At 42.0% G+C, this 20,588-nt stretch overlaps 3 protein-coding genes across 4 annotated transcripts; 2 read left to right on the forward strand and 1 right to left on the reverse strand.

The window, feature by feature from the left end:
* Positions 1–357: 357 nt before the first annotated feature.
* On the forward strand, positions 358–8,382 carry LOC112282620 (ABC transporter B family member 25, mitochondrial). The gene is made up of 22 exons (XM_024520478.3): positions 358–958; positions 1,502–1,589; positions 1,750–1,805; positions 1,920–2,204; positions 2,330–2,516; positions 2,814–2,875; positions 3,059–3,102; positions 3,290–3,392; positions 3,602–3,709; positions 3,959–4,042; positions 4,291–4,351; positions 4,622–4,767; positions 5,084–5,200; positions 5,355–5,440; positions 5,862–5,950; positions 6,164–6,219; positions 6,429–6,509; positions 6,737–6,802; positions 6,911–7,003; positions 7,361–7,425; positions 7,679–7,814; positions 7,981–8,382. The coding sequence occupies exons 1-22, from the start codon at positions 821–823 to the stop codon at positions 8,125–8,127; spliced, it is 2,298 nt and encodes a 765-aa protein (XP_024376246.1). The 5' UTR covers positions 358–820; the 3' UTR covers positions 8,128–8,382.
* A 1,432-nt stretch (positions 8,383–9,814) lies between these two features.
* Positions 9,815–10,746, forward strand: LOC149989943 (uncharacterized). The gene is made up of 3 exons (XM_090248468.1): positions 9,815–9,868; positions 9,965–10,251; positions 10,608–10,746. The coding sequence occupies exons 1-3, from the start codon at positions 9,815–9,817 to the stop codon at positions 10,744–10,746; spliced, it is 480 nt and encodes a 159-aa protein (XP_090104594.1).
* A 49-nt stretch (positions 10,747–10,795) lies between these two features.
* On the reverse strand, positions 10,796–19,575 carry LOC112282611 (kinesin-like protein KIN-8B). 2 transcript variants are annotated; one of them, XM_024520443.3, is made up of 18 exons: positions 18,609–19,575; positions 17,661–17,948; positions 17,467–17,544; positions 17,202–17,318; positions 16,923–17,011; positions 16,520–16,664; positions 16,279–16,374; positions 15,981–16,072; positions 15,355–15,456; positions 14,862–15,008; positions 14,316–14,466; positions 14,029–14,175; positions 13,743–13,805; positions 13,212–13,451; positions 12,917–13,021; positions 12,616–12,729; positions 11,519–12,421; positions 10,796–11,349 (listed from the first exon to the last, which is right to left on the reverse strand). In XM_024520443.3, the coding sequence occupies exons 2-18, from the start codon at positions 17,721–17,723 to the stop codon at positions 10,858–10,860; spliced, it is 3,144 nt and encodes a 1,047-aa protein (XP_024376211.1). In that variant the 5' UTR covers positions 17,724–17,948; positions 18,609–19,575; the 3' UTR covers positions 10,796–10,857. The 2 variants fall into 2 exon arrangements, with proteins under 2 accessions (XP_024376211.1, XP_024376230.1); XM_024520462.3 differs by having other exon boundaries at positions 17,202–17,296; positions 18,609–19,060.
* Positions 19,576–20,588: the final 1,013 nt, after the last annotated feature.

Genomic DNA, 20,588 nt, shown 5'->3' on the forward strand with positions numbered 1-20,588 from the left:
AATGCAATACTAAAAAAGAATAATTCATTAGTTAATTCATGCCATAAATCACAACAAAAACTCACACTTCATGTTATAAATAAAGATACACCCGCTGGAAAGAAACCGGAATGCTGGACCATACGGACTTAATATATTATTCACAGTAGTCATTTCGAAAGAGCCTTAAAATAAATCTTTCCAGCTATGGAAAGATTTCAGAGGCTCCGTAAACAAGTCAAATAGCTGAGGGAGGAGCCCATGCAAAACAAGCCGTCATCCATGGAATCGTTTTTCATCCAATAAACTTATTCATCCATACCATACATACATTCATCCACAAGCGAGGGAGCTGTCTTCTTCCAGTTGTGTTGCCTTCTCGGTGCAGCTATGGCGTAGGGATCTTCACTGTTTGCGGCATTGCGGCGTTTGCTGCTTTCCTAATCGCAACCCTTTCCATGCCTTTCCGTGATCGGTTCTCGAAGATCTTTCTACAGAGTATTGATTTGTGGAATGCTGTGCGAAGGTTAATGCGCACGGCGTCGTTTTCCGTGGTTATGCGAGTTTGTTTGTTGGGCCTGCGTTGAGTTACCGAGGGATAGAAAATTGGTGGCGTGTTCTGCGTTGGCGTACCTCTTGTTGGAAATTAAGGCCTGCGATTGCGTCATCAGGAACATGTTATGCTGTAGGAAGTGTTGGCATTAAGGTTGGGGAAGAGTGCTTCGATGGAGTGCGTGTTCGTGAGCTAAAAATCAAACTATATGTAATATTAGTATGGAAAGGTGAGTTGAAGGCTGCTTGAGTGCAAGCGTTGGACAAGTCTAGCAAGGAAGGATTTCGGATGCGTTCCTCCCTCATACGTCGGAGCTCGGGTGCGGCAGAGATGCTGAGGCGGGTGGTGAGGAAGGCGGTGCAGGCGAGCAGGTCGCTTCCTTGCGCGGAAAATCGTGGATCGCCTCTGCTCGCAGTCTTGCCTAGGGTAATTTTCGTCTTTTCTTACACAGCACAAGATACTGTAGTCGCTCCGTGTATTCGATCATTGCTCTGATATTTTCATGGAATCAGTCTGTCGAAAATTCACAGGGATGCTTAGAATTTGAGTTTTCGAAATTTGCATTAGTATCGTAAATTGCATTCTTCTCAGAATTGGCGCTCATGTTTTTTCTTTGGAAAAACTACAACTCCAGCAAGGCTATTAGAAGGGTGTAATGCAATCATGACCTAATTTGCAAGGCCAGCCTTGAGTTTTATGCTGACAAGTAGTGTGTGCGACTTAACTTACCATGCACACTCTTCTACATGGACTCGATCCTGCCTGTGTTGTCAGGAAAGAAGAAGAAAAAGAAAAAAAAAAGGAAATAAGATCAGCTTCTAATTATTTTTGCACACCTAGATTCGATTCTCCAACTGTACTTCGAAATTGCTGATCTGATGATGGCATACGTTACTCAGGACCTCAATTTGTGGCATTCTTCGAAAATTTTATGCATAGTGTTGACGGTCTAATCTTTGGGTCCAACAGAGTGGTATCGACACAGCGTCGGAAAATGTGACTGGAGATCAGTGGAGATGGCACGGGAAAGATCGTAATTTTACTGTCGAAGCTTGCGGTAAGTTACGTAGTTGAGTGGCGTTGTGATGTTAATGATCATAGTGTCGTGGCTTAAGTCACGGAAGAACTGTGATTTCGCTCCAACTCTTATCATTTACGACGAATTTACAGACATGTTGTTACATGGTTTCTTAGAAATCATCGTTGGCGTTGTTCAGGTGAAATAGGATTTCGGGGCGTTTCTGTAACAGATTTATTAAACAAGCATGGTGCAGTGAGTTTCTTTTCCTATATTCTTTTTCATCTTTTGACTGGGATTTTGTTACTTTTCTGTAAAGTTAGGTTTCCTGCAAGTAGATCAATTTACTGAAGGGTTTATTTTTGTCAGGACGAAAATTTCACAAGATATTTGCATACCAGAGCTGCTCAGCACACTGTTGGGTCTTCGACAAAACCAACACTAAACTTACGTGGGTTGTCATCTCTTGTTGATGCTGGAAAGAGTCAGCCTCCCAAGAATAATAAAAATGACATGTCAGTGAAGGAAGATGCAGAGGCAGTTGTGGCTGATGCTAGAATTTTGAAATCTCTGGCTGCATACTTATGGCCCAAGGACAACCCTGAATTTCGTAGGAGGGTTACTCTTGCTTTGAGTCTCCTTGTTGCTTCGAAGGTACGATACTTTTTTTTCACTAATGCATTGCTAGGTAATTGTTTCGCGATCAGGAATTTGGAAGGGTGTGATGGACGATAGGAAGTGCTTGTGATAAGAAAGAGTACGTGTTGCCTGCTCTGCAGGTGCTAAATGTGCAAGTCCCCTTCATGTTCAAGTATGCCGTTGATGCTTTATCTGCTGCTGCTGGAGCAACTGGAGCAACTGCTGCAGCATCAGCTGCAACAACGTCGACAGCTTTGATGTTTGCTACACCGACATCGGTTCTCCTTGGTTACGGTATTGCTCGAGCTGGTGCTTCAGCATGCAACGGTGAGAGACCATACTAAAGTAAACTGCTCTTTGCACGTTCATTGAAATTGTCTAGGCTTGGATAATAAAAGCATCAAAACAAAGAATTGCAAGTCAAGGAATACCAGCGGTTGAAATTTGAAGTGATTATCTGTTCGTTTCTTTATCAGTCACACTTCGGGCAATACAATGCGTTGCTTTTTCATCGATTCTCACGTTTCCAAGTTTAAGTTACAAGAGAATCTGCCATGTGTTGGTGGCTCTCAGGTCTAGACGTTTGTTACGCCCGCGTTATTTGACGTTATGTGTTGGAATCAGAGCTGCGCAATGCGGTGTTTGCCAAGGTCGCACAAGGCACAATACGCAATGTGGCCCGCAAGGTGAACATCTCTCGAGTAGTTTTTGATGTTCGAAAACTTGTGTTGCTACTGCATGATTAGCACATTGACCATGCAAGTTTTGGTGCTGTCGCTTTAGAAGACGGTCTGTAACAGCCGTTTTAGAATCATATTTCGACTGTATACTCCGTGATCTGAAGTAGGTGAAAGTGTTTTTGAAAACAGGTCTTCATGCATCTTCACCACCTGGATTTGAGTTATCACTTGAGGTACTTTCAGAACTAAGGCTTTTTCGTTTTGATCAGGCTGCAGGTGCCATGATCTTGTGGTGAATGGAATTATTCTTCATAGAAAGTCATAATTTACAATGTTGTTGCTTTGATCCTTTTTTTAATTTTAATTTCATTTAATTTTTTTAAAATGCTGATAATATGTCTCGCTTTTTGTTTCATGCAGTCGACAGACAGGTTCTCTCAATCGCATTATTGATAGAGGCACTCGAGCTATCAACTTTATTCTTTCATCTATGGTGTTCAATGTGGTTCCAACACTTTTAGAGGTATACAAGACAATTCTGCCTTGCTGTTAAGTGCTATCTTTGTAAGAACACAATATTTTTACTAATTGATGTTTGATATGCAGATATGTCATTCTATAGTGATGATTAAGAGTAATGGCATTATTAGAAAGCATAGATTTCCGTAAATCTCCTGTTTTGTTCTGGCGCAGCGTCGAATTTCTTAGCTTACATACCGCATTCTGTTGCAGATATCGATGGTAGCTGGGATACTAGCCTACAAATTCGGAGCTCCATTTGCGTGGATCACCTCCCTCACTGTGGCTGCTTACACTCTTTTTACATTGACTGTGACACAGGTATGTTTTTCGTGCATCTTTTTCTTGCCGTCATGTACCAAGTTCATGTTGAATGCAGGTGAGTGGTTATCTAGTCTCTGATTTTAGCATAAATGTACATTTGATTTGATTTGAAATGGCACTAGATATCGTTATTTTGATGCCAAGTGGTTGGACACTGCATGTGAATTTGCAAGCAAGTTGAGAACGAGTCCCAGTTCCTCTATGTGTTTCATGAGCGCATCTTATTATTAATTGTTGTGGCTGCAGTGGCGGACCAAATTCAGGCAGGACATGAATAAAGCTGACAATGCAGCTAGTTCACGTGCGACAGACTCTCTCATTAACTATGAGGTGAATTTTCTCTACATTCAAGTTTTGCTTCTTTATTTGAGTATCCTTAGAAGCGATCTTCATGTTCTTATGAAGTTGTGTCGTTCTAATTGAATGTAATGTATTATTTTCTTGTTAACTACAAGAATTTGGTGTTCAATCTTGCGACCGTTTTGTAGTTCAGGGTTGCATTATAAGGTAGATGCAAGTACATTCTGTTGTTCCAGGTCTTCATAGCAGTGTTATAAGAAGTCTTTTTGTGGTTTTAGACTGTGAAGTATTTCAACAACGAGGAACATGAAGCAAAAAGATATGACGAATTTCTTAAGAGTAAGTAATGTCCCTTGTGTGGTTTGATTTGACAAAGAATTCTATCTTATTATTTGTGTTCGCTTGGTGTTCTTAGGGTATACATTTCAATGAATTAATTGCACTGAGTATACATCACGTATCAAACCTCTGTACTACTTGTACAGAAGCCTACTATACGTATGCATAATTTTATTGAATATTTGACGCTGTAGAACCTTCTGTACTATCATCGCTACAGATTTCGGTCATTGAATGGTTGATCACAGCATCCAGTTCCTCTTTTTTCAGAGTACGAAGGTGCAGCCTTGAAGACACAAACAAGTTTGTCATCATTAAATTTTGGACAGAATGTAATCTTTAGCGCCGCTTTGTCTACTGCTATGATCATGTGTAGTCGGGGCATTCTCGATGGAACAATGAGCATAGGAGACCTGGTATGACATCATTACACTCATGACCTGGTTTTTAGAGGTACGGTTCAAGGTTTGTTGTTCTTTTGCTACATCATCTATCTGGCTGGTAAAGATGGTTGTGTCTTCCCTGTCAACCTATTGGTGTTGTGTAGGTTTCCCAAACAAATTCCTACCCTCTCACTTTGAATATTATTATGTATGTAGAATAGGGGACAAGAAAATTGTCCTACGCGTTTTTCTAATGTCGCTGTTCCACTTGTTCGGCTGGGGTCCTGTCACTCCCTTTACATTGCTCGTTTATTAATTGAATGGATGCGATTATTGCTTCCTGTTACAGGTGATGGTGAATGGTTTGCTGTTTCAGTTGTCTCTACCTCTAAATTTCTTGGGAACAGTATACAGGGAGACACGACAGAGCTTGATAGACATGCACTCCATGTTCTCTTTGCTTGAGGTATGATCTGATCCTTTAGAGCTGATATTATTGATATCCTCGGGGTGGTGTTTTTAAGGCAATGTAAGAGGAGCAGCTGTGCAGATGTACTCATTTCAATTAGGGATGTCTTTTGCATAGAGGGTGAACTAAGATCTTTGCGTTCGTTGAGCAGGTGAAGGCTAGTGTGGCAGATGGACCACATGCAAAGCCTCTGCAATTGAAAGGTGGCAGCATCTCCTTTGATAATGTTCATTTTGGGTGCGTCTTTTCACTTTCTGCTGGTACCTGATTAGATCAAGTCATGCTTGAGGAATTTAGTTGGCGTTGGTTTTATCCATAAGCAAATTATAACGCTCTCAATTCTGTCACATTGGCAGCTAATAAAGTTAAGGGGAATAATCATAGCAGCTCACTATCATATTAGTTCTTTGAAGATCGCTTAATCCTTTTGTGCACATGTTCTTGTCTGAGCAGTCATGATTTTAGTTTTAATCTGAATTGAAGCTGATAACCTCTTTGCTTTTTCATTGTAGCGCAAATCAGTTTCATGATCTATCCAGATGGATCTGGATGTGAATGTAATTTACTTTTCAGGCAAACTTCACTTTGTCGGCAAACTCTTGGAAGTAAAATATCAAAAATTGAAGTCCTTGAGTAATGTTTTCCTCCTGTTTAACAGGTATCTCACGGATAGAACCATTTTGAATGGAATATCGTTTGATGTTCCTGCTGGAAAGAGCGTGGCTATCGTCGGCACGAGTGGGAGTGGTAACAGTTCTTAACAAGTTATAAACACGTGGATTATTTTTGGTGTATCTTATAAAATTGATTTTGCATACAATCTGATTAGATTTTCTTGTCATAAGTAGTTCATCAATTTTTCTACATCGAAAGTATGTTTCCTCGGATGGGTCGATTGCCTTATTGATAGAAAGAGCTGATTTGTTCTGGTTGTTCATGTTTTTCCTGGGAGTTGGGCAGGTAAATCTACAATTTTGAGGTTGCTGTACAGATTTTTCGACGCTGATTCTGGTTCAGTAAGTTTTTTGTTATCCAACTCAATTTTCAATTTTTACTGTAATTGTAAGGTCTTTAACAATTGGTAATACTTCTGGTTTGTTATGAATATAATTGATCGCAATAACTTTGTCAATATTACATACAATGAAACGAGTCCTTCTTTGCTTGGAGCGTGTTGCTTAGACATATTTTGACAGTATGAACTGTGGAATTTGACCACTTGTAGGTCAAAGTGGATGGTCAGGATGTGCGTGATGTGACCCTTGACAGTCTACGCAAATGTATTGGTGTTGTCCCCCAAGATACGGTATGTTACGCCTTTGTTACGGGCGTGTGGGATCTTATCCAAATTAAATTTTGGTGATTGATTGTTTGATTGATATGCCCATTTTGTTAATTGTTGATTTTTCTGGTTTGTGCTCTTCTATTAGTGTATTCAATAATTTATAGTTTATATTTAGGTGAAACCTTATCATATAGTGGTTACCGTCCCTTTTTACAAGATAATTTTTTCTGGAACTGCTACTCCTACAGGTTTTGTTCAACGATACTATTTTCTATAATATCCACTACGGCCGAATGACAGCTTCCAGAGAAGAGGTTATTTTCGTCTCTTTTACAAGCATAGTACTTCCTGCAAGTTGCTCTGTGTAAAGATGTACGAGTCTTATTTGTACACTGACTGAGCTTCTGCTATTGTTGGCGCAGGTGATTGAGGCAGCGAGGCAGGCAGCAATTCATGATGTTATAATGAGGTTTCCGGATCAATATGAAACCAAAGTTGGAGAACGTGGCCTTAAGGTACTTTTATCTCGAACCACAAGTTCAGATGCCTGTTTATGGAGCTGTTTTTGAAAATTTGTTTGCCTCCAACTTAAGTATGAAGAATATTTTGAAACACAATTGTGCATAAGGAGCTGTATGTGAATGTGCTGATCATGTCTTTGTCTATTAGCATCTTCACAATGTAATTTAATAGCTCCTGTAGATTTGGAAAGATGATGGGTTGGTGTTTATCTACGTCGTTTTTTTTTTTCCTTTTTTTTTTTGCTTCCAGCTTTCCCACCTATAGGAAATGGATTGTATATGGCCTTTGAATCTCCATTAGAAAGTTCTGATTGGAAAACTAATGCACTATATCTGGGCACATACCTGCAGCTGAGTGGAGGGGAAAAACAGCGTGTTGCTCTAGCTCGAGCTTTTCTAAAAGCATCACCTTTATTGTGAGTTCTCTCTGAGCATTTCTCGGCTTTCTCATATTGTGTAGTAACTACATGAGAGATGTGATGAGTTTAACGGTGAGGTTCTGAAAATAAAAGTAGCATAGTGTTTTTGGTATTCCTGCAGCCTACCTATTAGCTGCACTAAAGCTGGTGACTAGAATGCCCCTCAAGACAGAACCGTGAACCTTTTAGATCCGAGTAATTTTTTTGTTCTTTCTTATATATTAACGTCTTATACTGTGGTGTATGGAAGGCTTTGTGATGAGGCAACAAGTGCACTTGACAGTTCAACTGAGGGAGAGATCTTGACTGCGCTGCGATCGTTAGCCAATGACCGAACTTCTATCTTTATCGCCCATCGATTAACAACAGCAATGCAGTGTGATGAGGTGAAAATTTGCATGCCAGGAACTAAGTAGAAGAGTAGAAAGTTTAGTTCAAGTGTGCTATTTTGCGGAGTCTGATCCTCATTGGGTTTTAGTCGTTGAATGCTAAGATGCTGGTGTACTTGGTTTGTTGTGATTCACTTGCCTCGATCGATTTTCGTTGCTGCAGATTGTCGTTTTGGAAGAGGGTCGTGTTGTGGAGCGAGGCAGCCATGAGGTGTTACTTGGGTTGAATGGTCGATACGCTCAACTTTGGAATCAACAGAATAGCACTGATGGAGGTTCTGATGTTGACAAACTCAATGCAGCATTGTAGTTGTGTCCTGATGTCCGATGTCCTGATGTCATAATGTCCTTGCAGGACCATTGACAAGGTGCTTTGTCCTGGTTTTTCAGAACTATCTCACGCTTAACAGCCTTAAATCATCAGGGCATCGGTACATTGGATTAGTTTTCATCGATTCCGATGCATCTGTTGTGGATCTGTTGTGGAGTTGTGATGAAATGGTCTATCCACTCTGACATTAGAATTGTTGGGCATGTAATAAAGTTCTTATTTTTGAACTTATAACACTCGAAGATTTGTGAAATGAAATTTCGAGAAACATGTGTTGGGTCCTAGGGTTCTCTCGGTCGAAATCTCAACGCCTTTGGGGTCGTGGGATGCCGAAAGATGACCTGAAGAGTCCCTCACCATGAAAAGGAAAAATCACATGTTTTATTGCATCACAATCTTTTCTTTGTGTGGGTATTTAGGTGGTGCGTACTGCAGATACTATTGGCGCTTTAGATTGATTTTTGGGTTCTAAGCACCTGTGTTTCCCTTCTATATAGCATTAAAATGATAGAATTATATCCATGCTGTTGAAATCTTAGTGTAGCAAATTCATAATTCTATTTTCCCTAATAATGTATTTAATTTTAGTTCCCTAATGCCTTCAATTTTGAGTTGCCAACCTGTAGAAGACCATGACATACTCTACCGCACGTGTTTCAGAGCTTGGCACGGGGGTGGAATATAACTTCAATATTGGTACTTAAACTAATGTCCATTTATTTGACGTTCTACGATGGCCGTTTGTCTTCTGGGTTCTAATTTTCTCCTTATTTTGTTCAGTAAAGGCCACGAACATTCTACAGAACCGCAAGACTATCATTCCCAGTCAAGTGGATTGTGTTAATTTGGAAAATCCATGAAGTGATGTTTGAAGAACAATCTCATTTCTCCATCAAAATGAAGTGTTTGTACTCTCTATCCCAAGCCTGAAACGTATCCAAAGCTGTGCAGGTCACCTTAAGATTAATGCTTCAGCTTCCTCAACTGAATAAAAACTGTCATGGATATTGAATCAGCAGTTTGTATTGGGTATATCTGAGAAGCTGTAGAAGCTGTAAGGAATGAATGTTTGTTAAGTATTATCCTGAATAATAATTCTTTGATTTGAACGTGACTTCTTTACTTTCTTTCACACCCCAACTTTTTACCAGCATCAGTATGGACACCATTTAGACAGTCCAACACAATTTTCAGAGGCAACAAACAGTACTCCTGCACTTGAAAATGTGCTCATATTTGAGGCCCACCAGCAAGCCACAAAGAGATCATTTGAGACATAATATTGTAGCGGATACATGCCAAGTGGATACTTGTTTCTACCAATGAGGTACATACTTGCAGGAGTCAATACCTAAACCACAAGAGGAGGCTACAGAATTACATGCCTGCGCCACTACACAGATGTTGCACTTGAGTTGATTTACTACCTTTATCCACCAGTGGCTGTCATATAATTTCACATAGAATATAAAATTGAGTGTTGAACTATCCATGTCTACCAGCCTTTCAGGATACATGAGGACACTCTGAGGTGGGAAGAATCTTTGTGGAAGTACCCATCTCAGGATGGAGATGAACTCGATGGGGTGCAATAGAATTGCAACATATGCTTCTGTAACATTTATACGCAGAAGAGCTCGGAGCCGGGCAAATTGCTTAGCCAGAAATGCAAGTCCACCCATTAAACTCCCCCCACCCGCTTGGAAATGCAATTCAACAGGTGACACGCGCTTAGAGGAAGGCAAATCCACCATTAGTATGTGGCCAAGGAGAAGCGAAGTGAACCAACTGAGCGTTTGCGTGATTTTTGTTTCAGTCAAAGCCATTTGGAAAAGTTCTTTTGGATGCGTTGAATGACACTCAACTCTACATTCCAACTTGCACCTCTCCATGCTCAACACGTTCAAGCGGTTGCCCGTTGCAGGCATTTGCGAGTACTTCGGATCGGACATTTTGGTATTTTAAAGAACAGCCACCGTGGTGGAAAACCCCTGAGCAGAAGGTGATGCGCGAGGATATGAGTTGGGACGCCACTCCAATCGATCATTATCTCCAGCTGCATAAGCACGCTGTCGAAGATGCGCATCCTCCTGCTTCCATCTCGTGAGTTAACACTCAATCAAGTGCAATTTCGGAGTGCTGACCTACATCTACATGCATCTGTTTCTCGTCGTGGCTGACCAAGTGTTGCACTTCCGGCATGTGGACTAAACGCAGTAGAGTATAAAAGCTCGTTCTGGGTCACAAGCGCCCGTCTTCGTAACGAATGTTGAAAAGTGGGAAAAAAATTCTGGAATCATCGCACTGCTTCTCCCCAACACAGATCAGTTTACATTATAAGCATCCTCTTCGAACATTTCTAACCATTATTGGTGCGTAATGAAATATATTATTTGTTGATCTTCATCTATTGTGCACAGTTTTTGCATATGATTTGCAGAGTTGTGTGGTGTGTGCAGAATTACTTGTCCTTTCAGTTTCAAGGGCTGTTCTTTGCATGACGTAAGTGTGGCTGTTACAAGCTTCTTTGTGACGCCGTGTTCGCAGACGTTGGGAGTGAGCACCCGTACAAATTTCAAAATCCATACTATCGTTTAAGCATTAGTAAACTATGCAATACTGGTGCATGCAAAAGGACAGAAGAGAATACTACAAAAATATTTTTTTGAACTTTTTAGAAATTAAGATTCAAAGATACCGATAACCCTGTTATTTCCAATCCACTACAGCTCTCGGCTGCGTTTGTCTTGTTCCAAATAGAGAACCAAACCTGGGTTTCCTCCTGGTACTAGCCGTTGATCTTCGGCTAACCACTGAGCTATGGTCGCTCAAATCAGATCCAGTCAATTTCGTCATATCTACCTCTTGCAGACCAACATCGTCAGTTGATCCAGCGTTAGAAGATCGCCAGCTCAGATTGTAGTTTTGTGATTGACTATGTCGACTATCACTACTGATCATAGCTGAGGTCTTCGAACGCAATTGAAGGGGAGACGAGCAACTGTTGAAAGAAGATTTAGAGGAGTTGGAAACAGGCACCGCGGCAATGCCTCTAGATCCTATAAGTGGGGCATCGTTACTAACAGCGGCATCTGATGTGGATCTCTGTGAATGACTAGGTCCTAGTATAGTTTCAAAAGGTGAGGTCGATCCAACTCCTCGCTTCATTCCCTGAAGTTCACTATCTAGCCGCTCAAATTCCTGCGTAGCACAATTTTCGATCAGTGTGATGTCCTTAACCACCCAAAAACTGAGCTTAACAAGACTAGATACGAGAATCGTACACGTCAACGTCAGACTGGCTGATTGGATACCAAAAACTGAAACAAGCCAAGTCAATGATGATGATTGTCAAGGCAAGAGTACTTACCACCCAAAGAGACTCCTGATCCAATGACTGTTGAGCACCTTCCTTCACTCTATCGACACGGGGCCCGGCTTGAGAATCGTGGGGGCTGCTGTTTAAAGTATCAGCTTCACTTCCTTCACTACTAGTTGTGGTGTCGTAACCCTCACGGGCCAAATGACGTTGATGCCTGCCTTCAACTGAACGCGGCCTCCTTCTAGACCTAAAGTGAGTCAAAACTTTGGGTCCCATGAAGTCAAATGACGTTATACCACCATTTGCGTCCTCTAAAAGAGAACGTTCTTGACTAGTGCTATTGAGGGTTCCCAAATTATCATTATTACCGATTAGAGGTCTAGGCCCACAGTGATTCTTGGAAGAGAATGATCTGATGACATCTCCATTGGGGTGACCTAAGCTACCTTCTTCAAATCTAGACATATCGGCAGAGTCTCTATACATAGTAGTAGCATGACTACCAAGGTGACTATCAGGGACCTCTAAATGCCCTCCATTGGTTTCTGAAGTACTCTTAAAGTTGTCAGCAGGGATCGATAATGAACTTCTAGTCTCTGCATTATCATGCCTGCGCTGATTTTGAAACTTATCAATTTCATGGAATGTGGTATCCACACTATTCTGAAATGGAAGTAAAGCAGGAGATTTGCTTCCCGAGATAGCACTAAGAATTGGTTGCTTATGCAAGATGGGAATAGGCGTGGACGGTATGTGAGTTCTGCCAGCCACTACAGGCATAATTCCCTCCTCAATCATAATACCTTGCTGTGCTGCTATTTCCAATATCTGATCATGATTCAGTCCTGAGCATTCAAGAACCAACCACAGATTGCTCAAAGCTTCTCGTTGATCGTGTATTATCTGATCTCTAATAGCCATTTGAAACTGAAGTTCCATGTTTGTCATGCCCTGTATAAACACAATACAACACAGAAGGAAGAACAGATTAGATCAACATATGTGATATTTCAACACGAGGTTGCTGCAAACAGTAATGCAACAATTTCTTTGAAGTTAAAAAATTATATCGACTAAGAACAACATGTCAGCAAACAAGGTTTCCGACGCTAATGCAATCTCTCTGATATCCACAAAATACGTACCAGAAGTCTGTATTGGGTAAGGATGCGCAAAAAGGTCTTGTTTCGATCGCTATCAATCGCCTCGTCAATGCGCCGTTGAAGTTCCTTACGTTGAGCCTCATTGTGTTCAATTTCCTAATATTGGAGCAAATTCTACGATTATCTCCCGTTCCGATCAACATAAAAATCCAACATTGATTATGTTGTGGCAATGCACCAATTTAAAGAAAATATACTCTGTCAAATGGAGGTAAGAAATAACTCAAAAAGCGTGATAATGAATATAAGAGCACAGAGCTAATAGAAACAGCAATATACATGCCTCACGATAATGTGCGCCAGCTTCATCATTGTCTCGAATGTTGTCCAGCACGATTTGTCGCCTCTCCACAAGTATCTCGTGCTTCTCTCCGTTCCTACGTAAACTCTGCAAATATCGACGGAAACAACAAGAACTTCAATGAAGGAAACTGCAAGATCTGCATTTATAGTCAACAACGAATAAATAAGGTGGTGTGAAACAAGTGTGCAGAACTTTAATACGATTCCGCCATATAAACATAGGTGCTAGAAACAAATCAGCTTTAAACCACATTTGAATATCAACAAAGAAGTACCGGATCGGCAATGACATCATCAAGTTGTTGAAGCTCTGCTCGATTTTGAAGGTTCATATCCTCCAGTTCAAATAATGCTTTCTGTAGATTAATCCTCTCTTCAACATTCTCGTTGATATCATGACTCAGTTCATCCAGCCATGAGAGTTCATCATCCACCGACTTCTCTTTCTCTGGGTAACGAGTGCTCAATTGAGTGTCTTTGTCAGCTAACTCCATCCTCAATTGTGTAACCTCCACCTGCGTTGGTTGTTTATACACCAGTTACGTCAATCATAACTGCCAGAAGTCGCCAAACTCCAGCGTGCAATGCATGAAGAGGCAGAAAGCTTCAACAAAATCGACATTACCCGTAGGTTCAAAATCTACGACGATTCGCTAAAACAGAAAGCATTCCAAGACAATATTCGAATCCATAAATCCATTCCTAATCGGTCCTTCGGATGATACATCCTTCAATATTTTGACATTGAAATTTCCGGTCGCCATGATAAAACTCATTTCAAACAAAGAGTTCCAGAAGAAGCTTACTTGGAGATTGTCAATCATTTGTTGATAGTCAGCAACATGAGCATCCACAGTTCCCACATTTTTCTGCAAACGATGACAACTAAGGTAAGTATTTCAAAACTGAGCGTGCTTTTGAGCTGTTTGACAGGTTCCGAACAGTTAAACACTGCCCCTCAGATACCTGATTTGAAAAGGTTTTCTAGTCATAGCAGACTGCCAGAAAACAGCGCCATCGACAACGAAGGAATTACTACGTAACGATTGGAACAAGGGATGGGGGTTGATAAAATGACTTTAAAAGACTGACATTGGCATCCTTGACTTCAATGTAGCTCGAACCCCGAGGTGATGTAAAGTTGGCACCACCTCTCTCCCTCACGCGACGTGCTATGATATTGGGGGCAGAAGATCTAACAGGTTGACTCAAAGGTGGTAGTTCCTCGCCCGTATTAACCTGAAAAACATGTATATCCGTGAATATACCATCCACAAGGCCTGTTGAGAACCCTGGATGTACTCACAATGCCAGTTCTCTACACTCCCATGAGATCTCAGCGTGAATAAAGCTACGAGCCATGACATGTGAGTTAACACCTGAATATGAGTCTTGATCTCCTTCGCCCTATCCGCGTATTTGAGAGTGTTGGTTGTATGGTGGTATTGATCAGCACCACAGGAAACTGTTGCCACCATGACTGTACGAGAATTTCCGCTAAGCCCATCTTTAAGGAGTCGAGTCAATTTACTGCAACGCAATCGTGTGAGAATGAGCATATCATCACAGGCTTCTCGAACAGAAACAGATCAAGATTCATCGTAGCAAAGGCCAAGAAATGAAATCCATTGTCTCATTAAAGCATTGCAGGATGAGCTTACAGGAGACAGCTATTCGGCAAAAATTATCGAGCGGATAATTGATGAATACAACCTATCAAGGATATAAATTCTGCTTAACAAAGGCATCGGGTATACACCCGCAGTTTCAAAAGATCGAAATTTGAGACTCAGGCCCATAACAACGTTTAAAAGTGCACCGGGAACAAACTCAGGGACTATAATTAGTATGTTTATACGGTAATACGAATGCACTACATCTTTGCAGTCCAATGATTCCTAAAACATGGGTTGCAAATTTTGTACCTGTTCCGATACGGGACATAAGCTAGTCCTTTCTTTTGTTGCTTCCCAAGGGCGTTGATGCAGTTAGCTAAAGCAAGAAGTGAGCGGTTAATATTTGCACCGTCCCTCAGTTTCTGTCCGGCATTATTCGTCTCTGAAGCTCTTTCACTGCACCAAGATAAATATGTCAGTTGCATAAATGAAGTATACTGTGCATGCTATTCCTGAAAAATATAGCTTAAGAGGCTTCAAAGTATCGAGGAAGGTCTGTAAGAGAATATCTGACACCGTTGAGCTACAACTATGCAATTCACTCACAATGCTTTTTTCATCGATCATGAGGTGCAATTTAATAACAATCCAAAAATAACTAAGATCACAGGAATTTGAAGATCCCATTTGTAAACATAATCGTTTGCAATCTGGTTGTACATAGTTACTGAACACAGCATTACTTGGACTTCCGGCTCTGCCTTAAGGACCCAAGGCCTCTACGGAGAGGAAGACAGCCAACCTGCCGGCCAAGTCCACCAGCGCAAGCTTCCCGCGAAGCGTCTGTGCTCGATACTGATTCCGCTGGGTTCTCTTGACAATAATCTCCAACACAGCATGAGATCTGCGGAAAAAAAGGAGAACAATTATTGCTTCATCTCACGAACTTGCGGTGATCTTCGGTATGACCCTTGCACAAGTCACATTTCATTATCCTATTCTCTAGCTCTCGGACCTCACCAATACCTCAGGACTTTAAATCTGTACTTAAAGTTTTAAACGTGGATGTAGTAAAACACTGGGAAGCGAATGCTATCTCTTTCAAATCCGAAATAAGCTCCCTACCGAGAACACCCTCTACGTTAGAGATGAACCGAAAAGTGCACATTTGTAAGTTTTGATAAAATGATCGACTGACAGAGCTGAACCAACTGATTAATACAGATAAATACGTTTAAAAAAAGCAGATCTGGTAGAGTTGTTTAACAGATATGGTGTGAGAAACATGTAAAAATCACTGGCAAACACAGAATAGCTTGTGGAAACACATCAGTAGATTAGACAAATGAGTAGCGCCATGGTTACAATGTGCTGTTTATATTCGTCACACAAAAAATCACCCGCTAGAAAGATTTAATCACCACGTACCGAGATGATGTGGCGTTAGCATCGGTGCTTTCGGTTTTTCGCCGATTATTACCTTGAGTTAGGAGTTCCAAAATCTTTTCCGCAGAGCTGACCTGATATCAAAGAGGATAAAAAATACTAGGGAAGAAAATATTAGCACCTCATATTGATACTTTTCTCGAAACACGAAGCAAAATGATTGTGTCCATCAGACTGCCAAGACGACATGCAATTAATGAACTCATTCTTCTCAAAAACAAATTCCTTCATTACAAGACAGAATGGATGAAAACCTCGCATCGAATCAACAAAAAAATACCTTTATGCGCTTAAGACCAGCGACAGTGATGCCCTGATCGGGATCCTCACGGAGCTCCAGGTGTCCGGACGATCTTTCCAGTAAGTCATATATGACCTGCGAGCCAGAAACCAACATATGAAACATATTTTTGAGTAGTGGGACTAAAACGCGCCTACAACCATTCACTCCACATGAACACACTTGACACGTGAGACACAGTAACTAAGTTCCAGATTAACGCTCTAAGAAATTAACATACCTCGTTGTAGACCTCAAGGTAGGAGCAAGTGACCTCAAACTCATACTCAGCTTCCTGCTTGGAGATGAGCGCGAATATGGACTGTAAACTCAGAACCATAAGACCTGGATCGTCTGGTGTACCCGCCATTGTGTGCGTCTTACCGCTGTTGGGAAATAAAAACATAATAAATTTTTTATTCAGAAGGCATCAACAAAATTCGGTGGGAAAACTGTGGGAAAATCGGTAGCAATAGGAGAACTCGAAAACCACAAAATTATAAAATACTCATTAATCTCACCCTGACAATGTAACAAATAAAATCGTCAAGACGCTGGTAGGTACAAATAGCTAAGCAGGACAGTACTATGTGAAATATCTCGTCGTGCACCTCTAAGAAAGCGATTTGTATAATAGGACTCACCTTCCTGTGGCCCCATAAGCAAAAATAGTTGCATTGAGACCCCTCACAACCCCCTCAACGATTCCACTTGCCGTTACATTATAAACATCCTGCCAATAAAGCACGACAATTCTGCGTTAAGCTAAGGTATGGGCAGAATTAATTCTCTAACGCATCCAGTGGTATTCTTCAGAATTTGGAAGTAAATGCAAGCCAAGAAAATATCAAATTTATTTTTTAAAATGAAAGCAGGGAACTTAATTAGTATATCAACAAAGGACTCCGCAGGTGATGAATTACCGCATTTTTCGCCTCTGGACTAAAAGCAACATCATACGTATACTTTTTTTCTTTGCTTCGATTCTGCACGCGATCGAGATAATCCTTGGTAGTGTCTGGGTCCAGCACCACTACCACCTGAAAATGAGAAAAATCCATTACCTCACGGCAGCTAAACGATTATAATAATTGAGCTACTACAAAGCAAGTAAAGTAAGCAACACCGAAAACTTAGGACGTGCAACAGGAATGTTTCGCAATGTGTTCGTTGAATTTGATGACTAACCTTATCATCGACAACCCGAAGAATGTCACGACTCTTCAGCCTCTCTTTGGCTGTAAGCGGACGGCATCTTACAGCTACCTGCAGCGAGCTTCGTAAGTGAAACAAGTTTCGAAACGAGCTGAAGAAAATTATTGAAATGATATTTTGTAGCTGATTTCATCGAAAAGAGGCAGAAACAGTAAAGATAATGATACCTGCAGGGTAGTTGCCTGTTTAGATTCGGGTGGCTGAATGCTCCGCATCACTGTTTGACACATGTCAACTCTACTTTCGAAAAACTTCCAGGAAATTCTGGTCCATGGACTGTAATAGATTCTCAGTACCTATCCTTCGCAGTTATCCAACTCCAAAAAAGAAAGTTTCACAGAAGAAATGCCATTCCTTGCGACGATATAACACACGTCGCTGTTTAAAATCAACGAGTTGTTAAAATGCGAACTTCAAAAGGAGGTTTGCCATGTTGAATCCTCGCGGACATCAGTCTGCACGAGCGCAACACATAAGTGGAACTCTGTGATAGTTGAAAGAAAATATTGGGTGACATTAACCACACACGTGACTAACATATACATGAAAAAATTTGGAGGTGTATGCCCTATCCACAAATTGTAGATCATTAGAACGAATACATTGTATCAAGGGAAGGAATTGCTAAGGAGACAACAAGGTAAGACCCTACGCTGATTCCAGACAAAGCCCTTACAAAGAAACTCAAGATTTACTGCCCAGAATTCCATCACTGACTATGATGAGCAGAAACGTGTTTTTTCTATTTATTTTTCTGTTGATGGAAATTACTAAGAAGACGGAGGGTAATGGTGACAATAGCCTATTGACCCTGAAGCAACTAGACGGCAGGAAGGGTACAGAAACTGAATACGAGGATTTTCTTTCTAAGATGACTGTCGATAAATAAGAACATGTAACGGTAGCTGTGCCTCAGCAAGTGATGTGAAGAATCACGTAGTACGAAATCAATTGACCTTTCCATTTCATCAACATATGCGCGACAATGAGAAATGGTTTCTCTTCTCAAGACCCAGAACTCTAATCAGTCGCTGTTCTACTCAAGGGTTTCTTTAGAAAAACTGCTGATTTGACAGGAATGATTCCATTATGCAGTTCATGCTACGAGTATAAACCTGGTCTGAAATGAAGGCGAAAATGGCAGGATTCGCCTTGAACGGCGCTTGGAGTCCAGGAGGAATGGGACCCGATAATGGAAAGTCAAAAATATATGTATCTTCTTTACAGGCCGTCGGTGTAGTAAACAGAGAAGTAGGGGGGTTGGAATTTGAGCGTCACTTGGTCATTCCAGAATTCAGACCCAAGGCGATCCAACCTCCATAGGAAAAAAATGGTATCAATCAACATCCTAACTCGTGTACTGCATCGAAGAAGCTTGAAACAACGCACAATCCACTTCTATTTCCTGGCAGCTGGCCCTGCATTGCCCAGACATGCTCCACGCGTAGGATGATGGGATCTGATCTAAGTGAGAACCTCCAAAGAACATTCGATCACAGGAAATAGCCTTCCGCAGTTCCCCAGACCGCACTATAGCATCACCCAGACTGGCCGCCAAATCGCACGCACCAGGCTTCCAATTCGGCGTCCGGCAACGAAATGCGCAAAATGGGAAGAAAGTACAGTCTATTGGCAGGACACAAACCGCAGACATCTCAGGACAATGCTGTACCGCTGAGTTTGGTCGAAAATGCAACAGGTAGTTACTCGACCACGCATACGCGAGTCATTGTTCCCAACGACCTGCATTACGCGATTCTCCTACGCATTAATCAATCGTCCAACCGATACGCACGCCCGTACAACTCCAATCCACCCCCGAAACGCCAATACAATTAACATGCCTCCACTTCCATCCCTTCTCGCTCTCTCAACCTCTCTGTTCCAGACCACTCTATCCACGTTCTGCACACACACACACACTACCACTCTCACAAATCTCTCATGACCTCGTCTCAACTGCGAAACTCTTCCATTCGATGCACACAACAGCATTCTTCTCTTCCGGCTCCTGCGTAGGCTGGCCCGCAATCCACATCACGGAACCTCCGCCACTGATCCAGACCTCAACCTTCTTTTCCTACAAACCTCGGTCAGATCTAACCCCGCGGGACGCCTGCAAATAGATTATCGCGACAAACTCACGCAGAGATTAACGTTTGGGGATTCATCCCAGTTTTTCCATTCCCCGTCCGGCTAACTAGTGCCCAAACGGAGCCGCACTCCTCGTGGTCACTTTCACTCGGAGTATCAATCACGATAGTCACGGAGTCCCTCTGCTGTCTGTCCGCCCCGCCCAGTGCCGCATTTTCACCCTTTCCCTCCCTCCCTCCGTAGCAACGTCGTCAACTCCCTCTCCTCCTCCTCCCGTCGTTGCCGGTGGTCTCCATCGCAGCCTGCCTAGGGTTCTGTTTTTTTCTTTTTTCTTTTTTTTGCGCTTCATAAAAGTATCCCGGCTTTGGCTCCTCCCGGCATAATAATTTGCTAAACTGGGACGAGTCTCACCGCGCGGTGCCCCGCTTCCTGGCTGTGCCCAATCTTCGCCGCTTGTACATACTATGATTGCCTCCCCCCCCCCCCCCCCGGAAAGCAAGTGCCGCGCTTGGAGACGTTGCAGCCTCCGCTTCGGCGGCGCCATTCGTAGCCAGCATCGTCACGGGTCCGTTGGTCTGGTAAAGCGCGGGATGGGTGGGGCTCCCCTCTCCCCCTCCCATTTGCCGTTGCGCCTCTCAGATTGGGAATGAACCCCCCCCGCACCCCTGTTGGTTTGGGAACTATGTTCTCTTACCACTCTTACCTTCTTTGGGTCTTGTGGGAAAGAGGAGTGGGAATCCTGTTTCCCACCTGGATTGCCTGGTGCCCTTCTTTCTTCCTTCCTTTTCTTTCTGTCTTTTCCCTTTATAGCAACCAGCAGCTTTCCTTCCAAACACACTCACACACTTCCACACAAGTGGAGTCTGGGGTAGTAACGATCTACAAATATCTTCTTTCCAGTGCATGCTCTTTTATCTTTCTTTTGCTGGATTTTGCTCTTTGGTTTTGATAGGAGGGAGTTTTTCATGGCTCTCTGGTGTGCTTCCTTGCCTCATTGCCTC

Source organism: Physcomitrium patens, chromosome 1 (assembly GCF_059467195.1).
Source record: "Physcomitrium patens ecotype Gransden chromosome 1, ASM5946719v1, whole genome shotgun sequence".
NCBI classification, from domain to species: Eukaryota; Viridiplantae; Streptophyta; class Bryopsida; order Funariales; family Funariaceae; genus Physcomitrium; species Physcomitrium patens.

What these genes read in the sequence shown, in the direction of transcription:
- LOC112282620 (XM_024520478.3), top strand. Translation starts at nt 821, where the DNA reads ATGCGTTCCTCCCTCATACGTCGGAGCTCGGGTGCGGCAGAGATGCTG. An exon ending in CAATGAGCATAGGAGACCTG is followed by an intron (nt 4,768 to 5,083) that starts GTATGACATCAT and finishes TTCCTGTTACAG; the next exon opens with GTGATGGTGAATGGTTTGCT. An exon ending in TCGACGCTGATTCTGGTTCA is followed by an intron (nt 6,220 to 6,428) that starts GTAAGTTTTTTG and finishes GACCACTTGTAG; the next exon opens with GTCAAAGTGGATGGTCAGGA.
- LOC149989943 (XM_090248468.1), top strand. Translation starts at nt 9,815, where the DNA reads ATGCAAGTCCACCCATTAAACTCCCCCCACCCGCTTGGAAATGCAATT. An exon ending in TTGGAAATGCAATTCAACAG is followed by an intron (nt 9,869 to 9,964) that starts GTGACACGCGCT and finishes TTTTTGTTTCAG; the next exon opens with TCAAAGCCATTTGGAAAAGT. An exon ending in CATCCTCCTGCTTCCATCTC is followed by an intron (nt 10,252 to 10,607) that starts GTGAGTTAACAC and finishes TGGTGTGTGCAG; the next exon opens with AATTACTTGTCCTTTCAGTT.
- LOC112282611 (XM_024520443.3), bottom strand. Translation starts at nt 17,723, where the DNA reads ATGTGTCAAACAGTGATGCGGAGCATTCAGCCACCCGAATCTAAACAG. An exon ending in GCTTATGGGGCCACAGGAAG is followed by an intron (nt 16,665 to 16,922) that starts GTGAGTCCTATT and finishes ATTTCCCAACAG; the next exon opens with CGGTAAGACGCACACAATGG. An exon ending in AAATGATTGACAATCTCCAA is followed by an intron (nt 13,452 to 13,742) that starts GTAAGCTTCTTC and finishes CAACCAACGCAG; the next exon opens with GTGGAGGTTACACAATTGAG.